General features: G+C 31.9%; 1 protein-coding gene across 1 annotated transcript in view; it reads left to right on the top strand.

Moving 5' to 3' along the window:
• The window catches only part of LOC129219328 (rho GTPase-activating protein 7-like), a 576074-nt gene that overhangs the window by 296712 nt on the left and 264422 nt on the right, over window positions 1-14940 (top strand). The window contains exon 6 of the mRNA XM_054853684.1: window positions 5108-5256. Within this exon, the coding sequence (XP_054709659.1) occupies window positions 5108-5256 (149 nt within the window). The remainder of the gene's footprint in view (window positions 1-5107; window positions 5257-14940) is intronic.

Raw genomic sequence — 14940 nt, 5'->3', positions numbered from 1 at the left:
CATTGTATAAAAATTTACTATACTGTTTTGTAGGTTATTCCCCCCCCCCCCCCAAAAAAATAGTCTTGTTATTTTAACCATTTCATTAAAAAAAGTAGCATCTTTTTAAAACATATCTTTAATTCAACAACTTTACATAACTTCGAACGTTTAAAATACTGCATTTTATACAAACATACAATGGATTTCAAGTAAAGCAAAGGAAGAAAACCATTATCATTGGTAACGTAAATCAGGGAAATTTGGTGAACTTAATCAGGGAAATCAGGGAAAAGTCAGGGAACTTTTTTTCACAGTTCCTGTCGCCACCCTGTATAAAGAACTATCACAATTGAACTAATCAAATTATTTACTTATAGTTGAAGATAGTTACTTATCTAAGAACAAAAACAAACGTTGAAGAAATAAGGAAAACAAAACCCAATAGAAAAATCCTGCAAAATCACATTATGTACCTGAAACTTAAAAAAAAAAAGGCATTTAAAAATCTGTTCGCTCATCACAACAGCGTAGCATGGGCATGGTTCCTTGCAGCTATCGACACTATCGGCCAGCACCCTCTCGAAGAGTTAACTTACCCCGCCATCTATTAGGAATTCATAGAACTAAACAATTAATGAAACATTTAATTTTCAATAACAAGTATTTCGGTCAATTTTGATTAAAAAAAAAAAGCCTATGGCCTTCTTCAATAAATGGACTATTCCACACAAAAAGATATTTTCAGTTCGATCCAATAATTCCTGAGATTACAAACTCATTACCTGCACAAACAAACAAACTCTTTAGCTTTATATTATTAGTAAGTAATAAGAAAAATAAGACAGTGATACATACATACATACATACATACATACATATATATATATATATATATATATATATATATATATATATATATATATATATATATATATATAATATTTATTTATTTATTTACAAATAATGTTTAGGATTTTCTTTGAAAAGTACTCTAGGTTATGCCTCATGGCTGACTCAAACCTACGCCCACTGGATCACGAAGCCCGCGCTTTCAAGTCGATCCACTGTGGCTACGCATATTTTGCGTTCCAAGCATTTTATATTATGATATATATTTTCCCGTTTTCATAACATTTTTTATTGCTGTTCCACTCCTATTAGTCATAGCGGGATGTTATATAGCCTCTCAAGGAATGGACTATTCAACACAAAAATAATCGAACCAGTAGATTAGCGCGAGAGATTAGCGCGTTCAAACAAACTCTACTGCTTTATATTATTAGCATAGATGAGTAGGAAAACAGCAGTATAATGAACAAAAATTGCAATAATAATCGGGCTCTCTTTCCAAAAGAATTAGCTGAAAATTATGTCATGTAACTTATATATTTCTTCCATATGCATCAGGATGGACTGAAAAATAGATATTTTATCTAAGCAGTTTCTAATATCAACAAAAAGCTATGGATTAAAGAAAACTGGATTAAATGAAAAGATTTTTTGAATATTTTACACTTTGGAACTGAAGAACTATTCGAATATTTGTACATGATGGGTGATTGTTTCATGTAAATTTAACATTTGACGTAATGAAACGCAGCACTTTTTGACATAATAAACATTTCAAAGCCATTATCAGCTCCAGGTTTATTATCCGTTTTATGACATGTTGTTAAGAAAAGTGGTGCCCAACCTTTTTCTTCCCGAGGGCCGCACTTTTTATTGAAATCATTTCTGCGGGTCAGAGTACAAATAAAATTTCAAAATATTTCGTTCTTTTCTAAATAAATTTAAAAAATATGGAAAAGGTAAGAAAATTAAACCAATGATTGTTGTTATCATCAGTAGATCCTTATTTTGTTAAATGCGTCTGTTTTTCAGAAACCAATTTTTAAATATTTGACTCTAAATTTGTAACATTTTCACTAATTGAGGAGTTTATTTTCAAAACGGATTCTATCCAGTATTATATTTTCTTGGCTAAACGAAAAAAATGTTTTGCGCACAAACACTAACTGTTAGAATTTCGAATTTCTTATAATGTTTTAGTAGAATAACAAGTGACTATTGGCATAAGTCTAGGAATTTTTCCAAACCTAAGCTGCTAATTTTATTTTGGATTCCTTTTTGGTGTAAAACAGTGGATATCATCCCTTTTGCAAAAAAACAAAGAAAAAAAACACGCATTTTCTTCAGAAGTAAACTTTATTAGATTAAAACCAAATATTCAATACGTGAAATACACCGCCAGCTCAGTCATTTCCAGCCGAGGACTGCAGTTTCGTGCTTATTAGCACCACGTATTTCTGCTTTAGCCCTGGCTAATGGGCGGTAATTTACCAAATATTCAATATTTTTTAATATATTTTTTTAAACTTTACTTTATTCCTTCTTACTTACTTTATTCTTTTCATTGAACACTTCAAAAAAAAAAAAAAAAAAAGCACCTTCGATCCAATTAAGAATGAACAATAAAACCACTCAAGCCGATTCAAATAACAACGTTGTAGGTATTAATAGAACACAATTTTTATCTCAATTGATAACAATTTCTATCACAATTGAATCTTTAATCAATCAAAATTTAATGGTAATATTAATTATTTAATATTAATTTAGTAATTACAATTTGAGGTCGCGCTTGCCTAACTGATAACAGATTTGCAAAAGGTGCAAGGTGCTGCGATCTCTTAATACGGACGGGTATCACGATTTGATTGGCAATGCTCAGCCAGTGCTTCGCTCCGCTATCTTTTGTGTCAACTACTTTTGAATTAGAAGTGGCAAATTCAAATTTGGATATGTGCCCTTTTGATATGAAAGTGAATGAGTGGGTACTGGCAGATAAGGGATAGGTTCCACTTGGCTGTAAACGAGAAATAAGGGGATATTTCCCCTGTTTTTTACCCGTTTATATTATTACCTCGGATTATATCCCGTTTAGGTGGTAAAACCAATGTTTACGCATATTGTAACATTAGATATAAATCACTTCGAGAAGAAAGAAATTCATGGGTATATAGGGCTTATAAAGGGTGTCCCAAAATTAACGCAAGATTTGAATTTGCCACAATTTTTGCTGTGAATTGTTGGCAGCCACGGAAAAAGAACAATTTGACAGCTGGGAGTTTAGGGTTAGTAAAAATGGAGTGTTATGCTATTATACAGCCAGCGAAACAATTCAATCACTGCATGAGGAATTTCCTGTTCGTGTACTCTCTCGTTTCGGTGATATGAATTGCACCTTAGATCGTGTGATTTTACATCATTAGACTTCTCCCTATGGGGTTATTTGAAGTCAAACGTCTATGTCAGTAATCCCACAACCACATGCGCATTACCTAATTGCGATATCGAGCGCCAATAACAGTAAACTGCTTGACCCGCCCAAACTTTCATTATTTTTCAAATAATTGTTCGATAATGAAAACGCATTATGGAATCGAAAACGCTCCATTTGTAATAACCCTAGACCCTCAGCTGCCAAATTGTTCTTTTTTCAAGATTGCCCACAATTTATTGCAAAAATGGCGGCAAATTCAAATCTTGCGTTAATTTTGGGACACCCTTTATTAAAGATTCTGAAAACGAAAAAAAAAAAAAAAAAAAACACTTTTTTTTTTCTTTCCAAAAGTGGATATAATCCATTTTGAAAGTCAACTCCTCAATTGTGCTTTTCGATTTGAAACTTGGAACAATAATGACGGACCACACGGATCAGCTTTGTGGACCGAAGGTGGGCATCACTGTATTAGACCATAGACTGAACTCAGCAAATTAGTTGTTAAACATAATATTGAGATTTCAACTATTAACATACAGACATATCACTTAGAAATGTATGAACAATCTTATCATATCCTATTGAAATTCAAATGAACTTACGAATCGGCCAGAAATTTTTATCTGATTGAATAACTTTTACGTGTATCAATTTCGTACAATCATTATGCAAAATTGATGTACGTAGTAGCCGTGGTCAGAAGTAGCGCGCTACAAGTAGCGAGGCTACTCCAGTAACTTAATTTTAGTAGTTTGTAGTGTAGCGCACAACTTTAAAAAAACCTAGATATTTAGTAGTTTGTAGCGATTTCTGGAAACTACTTTTAAACAAAGTTAAAACATTTCATCAGTGGCGTAAGAAAGGGGATAGTGTCTAGGTCCGTATTAATAGCTTGAAACTCAAAATTGAGTAATTAAATCCTTTAAAATAGTTTCCTGTTTGGAAAATTCAAGTCTTTCTCTTCCATTTAAAAAGATGTTTTCCTAATCTAATCAATTTTATGTGTATGTATGTCAATGTAAAATTTTAATTAAATTATGACTGCTTATATTTGCATTTTTCAAGTAGCCGAATTGTAAAAATTTGTTTCTTTCAACTTTTTAATCCTTCCTTGAAACGAATATTCGTAAAAATGGTTTAATAAAAGAGAGAAAGAAATGATAGCTAATTCTTAGTAATATTCCATGTTCAAATGAGCTAATTTATTGATCTGAGCAACTTTTCGAATTTTTTCGTCCAATCCTCAAATGGTTTGAGTGCATGCTTTTTATTTAATTTTTTTTTAAGTAGGAAGTAGCGACTGCATTTCAAAAGTATTTTGTAGTTGCTACATTAAAGAAAAGTAATTGCATTCAACTATAATTCTAATAAAATAGTTGCATTTGTAGTTCACTACAAAAAAAAAAAAAAAAAAAAAAAATGTAGTTTTTCCAACCACTGCGTAATAGTTATATAATGCTTAATATACTTCGTCCAGTTATTTCTTTTTGACACACGTTTGCTATTACAGAGATTTATGTTTTGGATTTTTTATATTTGTCATTTTATTTCCTCGCATTTTTGTTGTTTAACGCAACCAATTATATGAAATAAATTCCACCACATTATAAGTTTAATGTGCAATTTCTGCCATGTTTTCCGAGTAGATCTGCAAAAAGGCAAGAGGTCAGCTCATTGAGAAGCCCTTATCACTAAATGCCGCAGATAAAATCACATAATTAGACTGATCTTTTTCAACACCCGATTGTGAAAATGTTTATTATACTTTTCAGTTCACTATGTTTACTACTGTTGTGCCATGAGTTGTGTAACTCTAGGGACTATTTTTTTCTTTTATTTTAGAGTATCGAAGAGTTAGCTGCATTTATGCAGAGAATGAAAAGTGAGCTACAGCTGAATCCATCATGTGCAGATGTATCGACTGATGTAAATGATGACAGCGAAATTAAAGATGCAGACACTCAAACTACACCTTTGCCACTTTCTAGGAGGTAATCTTGAATTTTTTCCCCCCATCTACCGCCAAACTTTCCGTATTTTTATATTGCATTTTAAAAGGGGTTACATACCTCAAAATGATGAAACTATCAAAAAACATTTTATTGCTTATTTCAAAAATAAAAACTATTCTGAATACAGGGGAAAAGTTTCATTGCTTTAGTTCAAATATTTAAAAAGTTATGAGTGGTTTTAGGCCATGTTCGCTATGTGTTCTTATGCAAAAGAAAAACTTTAAACTGCTTTTTCTCGATGATGATTTTTTTTTTTTGTGTTTTCATGTCATTGGAATCCCTAAGGATTTTCTTTCTATTAAAGATACAGCTTTAAAGTAATATTTTTTGCAATTGGGATAACATATTTGACAAAACTGTGCATTGGATAAGCATTTTATAAATTACTCAAATGTTTAGAGTTTGTTAAACCTTTAAAAACCAATTTAAAAAAAATTTCATAATTAATCACAGAACAACATTTTCTAATAAACTCATAAGCAAATGAATGCACAGATTTTTAGAGGTGATTATAGTGATCGTTTAGCAAAAAACGTTTTTTAAATTAATGCAAAAATAAAAAAAGCCTTAGGGATTTTAAAAAATTGAAATTTTTCTCAATTTTTTTAATTTTTTAAAAAAAGTAGGCAATATTTTTAAATTTTGAAGATAAATTTTTGTTTGCGAAATAACTATGCAGGTTATGGTTTCAAAGAAATATAAAATTTACTTAAATTTAAAAAAAAATGTTTGAAAGGTACTGACCCCTTAATTGTTTTGAATAATTTTAAGACAACCGCATTGCACAAGAAAAATAGTGTTGTACAAGATGAATTGTAAAATGTATTGCAAATATGCGTTAACGATGAATTCCATTTTCACTGCATTGAAAAAGTGGCTCCCTACACACATGGATAATTTCTAACGAAAGAAGTGGTCTGTAGTCTTGAAAAGTGTTGTTGCCTTATTTCTGTTTAATATACCAAAAAACCATAAAATTGAAAATAAGCACATTAGTTGGGCTCTCGAGAGCTAACATGCGAATCAAAATCTACTTGTAAAATTTTTCAGAAGATTCCAAATAAGTGCATTAGCTGAGCTCCCATGCTCATCAAGCCATACTTGTTAAAATTCCATTAAAATTGAAAATAAGTGCAACTGAGATCCGGTGAATTCTCATGAAAATCAAATCCTGTTTGTTAAAACTCCTACTTAATTGAAAATAAGTTAGCTGAGCTGTCATGAAAAACAAATCCTGTTTAAAATTCCCACTAAATAGAAAGTGTGTTAGCCGAGCTCCCATGCAAATCACGTCCTGCTTGCTAAAATTAACATAAAATTAAAAATAAGTGCAAATGGGTTCCCATAAGCTCCTGTGAAAATCTTGCCCCGTTTGTATAAATTTTCACTAAATTGAAAATAAATGCATCAGCTGAGCTCCCGTGAACTCCTACGGAAATCAAGCCTTGTTTCTAACCCTGGATCTCCTCTTTGTACCATGTTTTGAAATTAATACGTTTTTTTCTTCGCACTTGTTAACAATTCGTATATAACTGGAATCAAAAATTTATACGCATTTAATTTCCATATGAGCATATCCAGAATGCAAAAGCAAAAAAAAAAGTTTGTGTAGCTGATGTTTTCAATTTTTTAGTGTTCATTTAGCATGTTCCGAAGAAATCGTTTTTATTTTCTTATTCCCAATCCCTTTTTGATATCGTTTCCTTCTCGCTTTAACTGTTGTCCGTTTTGAAAAGAATAAATCATTTTTCTGTAAGCAATTTTAGTTTGGCGTCAAAATTGAACTCATTATTTAGTCAAAACTCATAAATAAGACTTAAAATTCGCACTCCTTCATTTATTTGGACAGTTGCGTTTAAAAATAGCGATAACTGTTGTGATTATTGCAAGTGCGAACAACTGAATAGAGGAGATTAGTTAAATAAACTTCTAGCGTTTAAGCTTTCTCTATTTCTGGAAGCTTAAGAAATGGATGTGACTCAATCAGTATGTTTGGATCGTTGGCACCAGGTGAAGGCGTACGTACACACTTGTTTCTTGATTTACACTTTAAACATCCTGTTTTTCCCAGTAGCTCACTCGAGTATGCCAGAACTCTTTTAATGTGAAAAAACATAAACGAATTGATAGCTATCTGATAAAAAAATAAGCCCGTCAACCTTTTTTAAAAATACGATATCTATCTTAAAATTTTACTTTCCAGACAGACAATTTTAATTAAAAATTATTTCTTGCACTATCCTTCGTGTATCCAGCCTCAGCAAAGATGTTAGATAAACCAGTTTAAGCAATTTATTTTTCACCACAGATTTAAAAAACTCAAAATTTTCTCCGAAAATTTATCGGGTAACCCTTTGAGACCCAGAACATAAATGCACTCTTTTCTTTGGAATTAAAGCAGGTGGAATCGGTTGATCGCACTATTTTAGTTGGCTAAAAACAAATTTAAGTCTAAGCTTCAAGGAATTAAAAGAATTAATTAACAGCTTATTTTTCAGCTCTGTGTGAGGCAGGAAACATAAGCTGTATTATACAGCTTCTAATGACATCAAATTATTATGATACTTTATTTCATCGTTGCGTTCTATTGTGTTTGGAACAAAGTAACATGTGGCAAAAACATGATTCTCTAGAAATTGAGCTTAAATTTTCGGAAACGGGGAGTTTTGGATCCAAGAAAAATTCTTGTAATTAGACAAATATTTCAAATACAGTAGAGAGTCTCGAGAACTCGGCAGCATAACCCAACCGAATCCAGAAAACTCGGCACATTCTGGCAGGACGAAAAAAAACGATCCCTAAAAACCTGTTTTCGCGTGTATTTCCGATAACCTGATATTTTCAAACTCGGTCACTTTTTTGTCTACGTTAGATCGAATTTTCGGAATTCTACTGTAAACATCTTAGCGTTTGGAACCTAAATGATTAGCAACAAAGTTCGTTTATATTTTCTAAAAGGAAAAATAAATTCAATCAAATTTTCAAACCGAAAAATTACACTACATGTTCTGATTTATGTAAATCAAAATTTTAGTTTACCAAGCAATCCAATGTTTTCGGGGGACTTAATGAGTTTTCTGTATAGGTCTGTAAGATCATTGAAAGCTTCGGCAGTGAGGTTTGAAGCATAGAACTAAAGTCAAGATCTTTTAGATTGGGATGTGGTTTTTATATTGGTACATGGGGGAACATTTTGTAATAATTTTTTCCACATACAGTGGCTCCCAAAAGTGTTCGTACGCTTTGAAATTTTTTAGTAAAACCAAAATAACGCGAAACTGAATTCGAATATGAAGTCCAATATTTTTTCACATCATTCCTATCTCATTCTAAATAAATCCCTGTAGTTTTTTCTAAAATATTGATCGATCTTCTTTTTGAAATGGGTTAAAAAACGAAGAGACAGAGAAATAATACGACACAAAAGTCATCGCACACTCAAATATTTTCGAATCAATTCATGATTAAAATTATCATATGTCGTTTTTTTAATTATTTTTGCATTGTGTTGACCCTTAAAAGTCATTTGGCTTTAATTCTTTGTTTATCTATTCCTTAATATTGTGCTTATTACTATAAAATGGCTGGTATTCGTTAAAAACTACCATTCGAAATTTGAATATTTTCCTCACAGTAGTGGTAAATTGGTTTGAAATGTCGCTAAATTAATTAATTTATTCCATTCTATAGTAAAGTGCTTGAAAAAATTCTTTAAAGAAAAGAATCGGACCGAAAACAAGGTAAGAAAAGGTCAACTGGCAAAGTTGACAAAGCGTGATCGGAGATTTATAGTTAAAAAATTTATGAAAAACACACATTTGAATGCTGTAAAAGTTTCTGCAGAGTTAAATGAAAATTTGTATATTTAATTTTCACCTAAAACTGTTCGCCAAAATTCTCTTATTAGCTGGATTAAATGGGACCTCTTCCCGCAAAAATTTTTTTGGCCGTGCGAAAAACAGAAAGCTTACGCTTTTCGGCGCAAAATGAATGATAAATAAGCTCAAAACGTTTTGGAATTACGTCTTATTTACAGATAAAAATGAGTTCAACATTTTTGGTTAAATTGTTGTATAATTGTAAATAGAAGAAAAAATTAGGAATTTAATCTTAAGAACATAGTTGAACCAGTTAATCAAGACTGTGAAGGTGTTCTTGTGTGAGGGTGCATATCAGCATCAGGACTTGGTAGTTTGGAATTTTTTGATGAAATAATGAATCATGCTGTTCGTTTTAATATTTTAAAAACCAATTTTTAACTCTTAGCCAAAAATTTGGTTACCGGAAACAACTTTGATTTTTATCAAGTTAACGATAAGAAGCATACGGTTTCCAACGTTTGCGTCTAGTGCCTCAAAAATTGTCCTAAAATTTAGAAAATACCTTTTCAATCTTCAGATTTGAACTTGTAACATTTTTAGAGGTATCTAGAGGCGCGATTACGAAAATACGGCTTTGAAACGAAAATAGAGCTAGAAACAATAAGACTCGAAGTGTGGTTGAACACTTACTCAGAAATTACTCAGAAAAAGAAAGAAGTATGAAATTTATTTCCAGACGTTTAAAAGGTGTTGTTGATACTGCATGATATTCTACTAAATAATAACTTAATAAAAAGTTATATTATTCAATAATACAGGCGGACCTCCGTATATCGAAGTAGCAAATTGCCGGAAAAAAATCGATACATAGAAATTTCGATATATATATAAACAATTTTATTTTATCCTAAAAATCTCTTAATACATTAAAATTAAAGCTAATTTTCGTGTATGAAACCCCATTTCCAATTTATACGAGCATCGAATTAAATAAAAGTTAATCATTAAAAAATAACAGAAATTACATATTTTTGCGACTTCATACAGCTTTATTCTTTAACAATTCAACTTGATCCGTAACATTAGGGGATTTTCGTTTTGACAATGTAATCGAGAGAAAAGTAAAAAATCAATCTACCTAACTTGAATGATTTTTACTGCAGCTAAAAAGACTAGGAATGATAATCAACAGACAAAAGGGATAACTTGAAACTGATTTTACAGTGTTACTGGTGTATTTGAAATTAACATGAGGGAATTTAAGAACTCCAGAACGAAACAACGACCTTTCTACGCATCCCTCAACCCAAAATTCTTTATGAGTTTTGTAGCAACCTTTAGTGAACCTAATTTTCTCCTCTAACCTTCATTTTTCATGAGACAAAGTCTAAAGTAGATTAAAAAAATCTACGAATGTCTCGAAAAAAATTCGATATATAGAGATTTTTTCGATATATAGAAGCACTTTTTCTATGTAATGAACATAGAAATTTGCTGGGATTTCGATATATAGAAAATTTTGATGTGTGGAAGTTCGATATATGGAGGTTCGACCGTATATAGACATTTTTTAAAGTGTACGACTCTGGTGGGTTAAGAAATATGAAATAAATGAAATCTTTTAACTCAAAACGAAAAACTTGAAACAAAGTCTTTGCTAAACGCATAGGATTCTTTGTCTCATCTGTAATTGAATAAATTTCCTAATAGTTTATGAGCTTTGAGGAAATCTTGTTAGATTTTCTCCTTTTGAGAAATATGAAAAAAATTATCGTTTGTTTTGGAGCTGGATTTGGGGGCGGGGGACATTAATCCTTTTAAACAATAAAATACATTTTGAATCTTTTCTTGAGGAAAATGGAGTTTTAGATTCATGTAGCACGCATAAATATGGCCTGGGTTGTTTTTTTTTCATCTTCTCAAAAGCATGTATTAGTAAAAAGATTGTTTAAACAAATTTAAACGTTCAGAATGATTTTTAATTAACTAAATTAATGTTGTTGACGTGACCATTGTTAGCACTCACTCTAGCAAAATTGGGTGATATTGCCTCGCGAGGTTGGGTTTCTTCATTTATTTACTAGCAAAAAACCACAAAAATGGTTTACAGCATGAACAGGAAATAACACCCAGGGTACCAGAAGGAATCGAACCCACGACCTTCTGTAAGCACCTCCACTCGGCCACGGAGACTCGAATGAAAAATACTATACCAGTAATTGATAAAGCTCAATATGTTTTGAAGGAATAACACCAAACAGACCGCCTACGGTATGGAAGAACTGTACTCGTTTAAAAGATCATCAAGTCTAGAATAGCTATAAACGAGCTAGAAGCAGTAAATATGTCATATACTAGCTTACTGCCCGGCGTTGCCCGGGTGCTTTTCAATGCAACTTATCTTTTAGATTATTAAATCACTAAATTCTATTTACACCGCCTTCTAAGCTCAAACGCTCAAAAGACTTTAAATATCACAGAAAACCAAGCATTTGCGTTAAAAGGTACATCAACTAAAAGCGGAAAATCATGAGGCTTGTTGTCTGGGCTCTGTCGTGTACATTGGCACGTTGTCTGCAGTTAAATTAGACGGGCGGTGTATGAATTGTCTTAACGCAATGACAAAAGATTGTCTTTTGTACATCTTGTGAAACAACCTTTTACGTGATGCTTCGAATAAGAAAAGTGCTGTGCTGCCTTTGAAGGGTTTGCCTACCCAAGACATCAAAAAATGCAATAGTACTCGACACATTTTATTCAGAAAAAAAAAATCATGGAATATCTCCCTAGAAAGAGTCGTGAACTTTCTACAAAAGTAAAAGTCAATGGTTTTCATCAGGCACAAATGCTTGCAAATTAGTCTTAAGGGACACACAGTTATGATATTTTCAGATTAATTCAAAATTATCCTTAACGGTCCAAAAGCTAAACAGATAATTCACAGTGCTTTTTATCAAGGTATCAAGTGTGAGGTAGGCTCATTTCGTACATTTTGTAAGTGTTTGAATGCAAACACATTCCGCAGAAAAAGTTTGCTTAGTATAAATACCTTTACAAAATGTGTCTGACACTTTCCATGGCAATTTAGTGGCATGCCATGGAGTAAAATTGGATAAGTGTAATTTGCATAAAAAGACGCAAGTCAGCTAGCTACCTTTAATTTTCTTATATTTATGTCAAATTTATAATTTCGTAGGTAAAAAAAGAACAATTGGACAGTAATTCACTATATTTCAACGATTTGGAAATTGTCTAGATTTAAACTCGATTTCAGATTTTGAAAACCTAATACTTGCCGTAAATGTTATTCATGTTATCTCACACTGTTGCAGGTAGTTAGCGCACTTATGTAAATTTGTTGCTCTAGAGTACTCCTTTGAGAATACCGAAATTTTAATTTCTAGAAGCACAGTCGTCATGAAGGGAGGGAATGGGTCCACTGAATATTAGTTGCCATAGATATTTACAATTGTTATTTTAAAAAACGTAAAGCATTAAAAGTTGAAGTAGGTGGACGCATTTATGGAACGAACTACTTAAAAACCGTCAGTTGAACTGCGTTATAAAGAAAGCAGAGGTGTGTACATTTTGGTTACTATCCGAGTTAATTTTTAAAGAAATATTTGCTGGCCATGCAACAAAAAAAAAAAAAGTTTGTACTTACAACTGTGTAATAGACAATTTTTTTTGTTTATATTTTCCAAAAGCTTGTTGCACATTTTGTTTCCTTTATCCATAGCTTAAAAGCGAATTAAATGCATTTCCACGGATTGAAACGTAGTTAAAAATATCAAAAAGTTAAATTATTTCTAATGTGGGAATTGAACTGAAAACTTGCTCCTAAACAATGTTCTTAGTCCCCCTCCCAGCAGCAAGAAGAAATCCATTTTTCAGTGTACCCAACCTTGAGCAAGTAATATAAAGCTGTCCATATAGATCTGAAGTACATTAAATACCTTATCGACTGCCCTTATGACTTTTTGATAGCGATAGAGAACGCAACTTTCACTGGAGATTATGATAACTTGAAGTTTTAAGAACATCCATTGGGGTTAGTGGTTATTGATACAAACGTTAAACTATAAACGTGTTATTAACATCTTATACGTGTTTGGTATTTTCTGTGTTGTTAACGTGAAAAATACTGATCAAAAATATTACGCAACCCTTATTGTTACGGATTTTTAATTGAATTATTATTATTAAAAGGAAGCATGCAAATTAAGCAGAATTGTGAGTGCCCTGAACGCTTCCCTGTGGCCTCGGAGAATGCAATTTAAGACAACGCCGAATAACATCATTACGTTTTATGTTCGGCTTTACTTTCCTTCCACGCTCTATGCTTGTCGGTAATTGACAGTACCATCCATTTTTCAAGAGACTTTTTGTGTTGATTGTATTTAAAATGTTTCCTAGTGGTTAAAAATTGCTAACCATTTTCATTTGCTTGAAAGCAAGGTTCACAAATTTAAAGAACCTAGTTAATCTTTGAAGAAACTTTATTTGAGGCAGTTTTTTACAGGCTTTTCATTCAGACCAAATTCATAACCATACGAAAATTCGTTTGTGTAGGAAATAGCAACTTTTTGACTCAAAATATAAAATTAGACCTCTTTGGGTCTTTTTAAAATTCCAAAAACCCGCCTATAGGAATTCCTGAGCAACAATTTACCTTTGTGCCAAATTTGGAAGAAATCCGACCAAAAGTGTGGATTTGTATAAGGAACATACACACACACACATACCCACACACATCCCCCCCAAACATAAATCCATTTATATATATATATATATATAGAGAGAGAGAGAGAGAAGTTGAAATTACCATCCTTTATGACAGAAAAATTTAGTTTGCGGACACCCTCAATGATAATATCTATTTAATTTTGATGTGCTTGATTTATATTTGTTACTACTAAGTGGGAAGGTAATTTCGGACTTTTGAGAGGTTTACTGCAGTAAATGCATGCCTTCGAGGAGCTGTTTGCTATATAGCCCACATGCTTTGAAGGGGGTAGGGGGATAGCTTCTAGCATAATATATTGAAACCTTTTTTTACGCCTTTAAAAAGTGGACTAGTATTTTGTTCTATAACCGTATTTGCAGCATTTGCCCGATCTTTTAACTGATGACATTTTCATGCTTAGAGAAATTATTATCTACGGAGCACTCTTTAAATCACCGTATTAATTTTTTTTTTTAAATATTTTTCAAATTTATTTTTTAAATATCTTTTTATTCTTTTTTGTCTTCTAATTTTAAGTTTTAGCATGTCTTAAATTTCAACTTGCATACCCGCACGCATAATGTTTGAAACCATGGAAAATTTAGATCACTCGTTTTACAAATGATTTCAAAATATGATCTTTGAACAGACTGTGATGAATTTCTCTTTGTTGTTGTTTTTAAAACTACTTGGAATTCAGAAGACTCACATTTAATTTTTAAAATAGCAAATTGGCTGACTTGAATTTACTATTTTGATTTAAAAGATTCTGGTTGTCTCGTTAGCTGTCATGTTAATTCAAACGTGATGAAGCATCCTTCAACAGACTGCTTCTTCTAGTACTACCTTCAATTGCATCTCTGAAAATTTTTCAAAATGCATTGCAGATACGTATATATCTATATATATATATATGGGAGAATGTGCGAACTTTTTAAACATTATTTTTTTTAAGGTTGTAAATGAAGTAGAAAAATTTTCTTTCATTGCTTGGATACTCTGTACAGTATCTTGCAACTTGGATCCTTTGACAGCACTGTGCTTCGTGAAGTTTTTTGTATAATTTTTTGTGAAGCTTCGTAGAGTTCGCACACTTGCCCTGTCAAGGGGTAAGTT

Source organism: Uloborus diversus, chromosome 3 (genome assembly GCF_026930045.1).
Source record: "Uloborus diversus isolate 005 chromosome 3, Udiv.v.3.1, whole genome shotgun sequence".
Taxonomy (NCBI): Eukaryota; Metazoa; Arthropoda; class Arachnida; order Araneae; family Uloboridae; genus Uloborus; species Uloborus diversus.
This window is presented reverse-complemented; position numbering and strand designations above follow the sequence as displayed.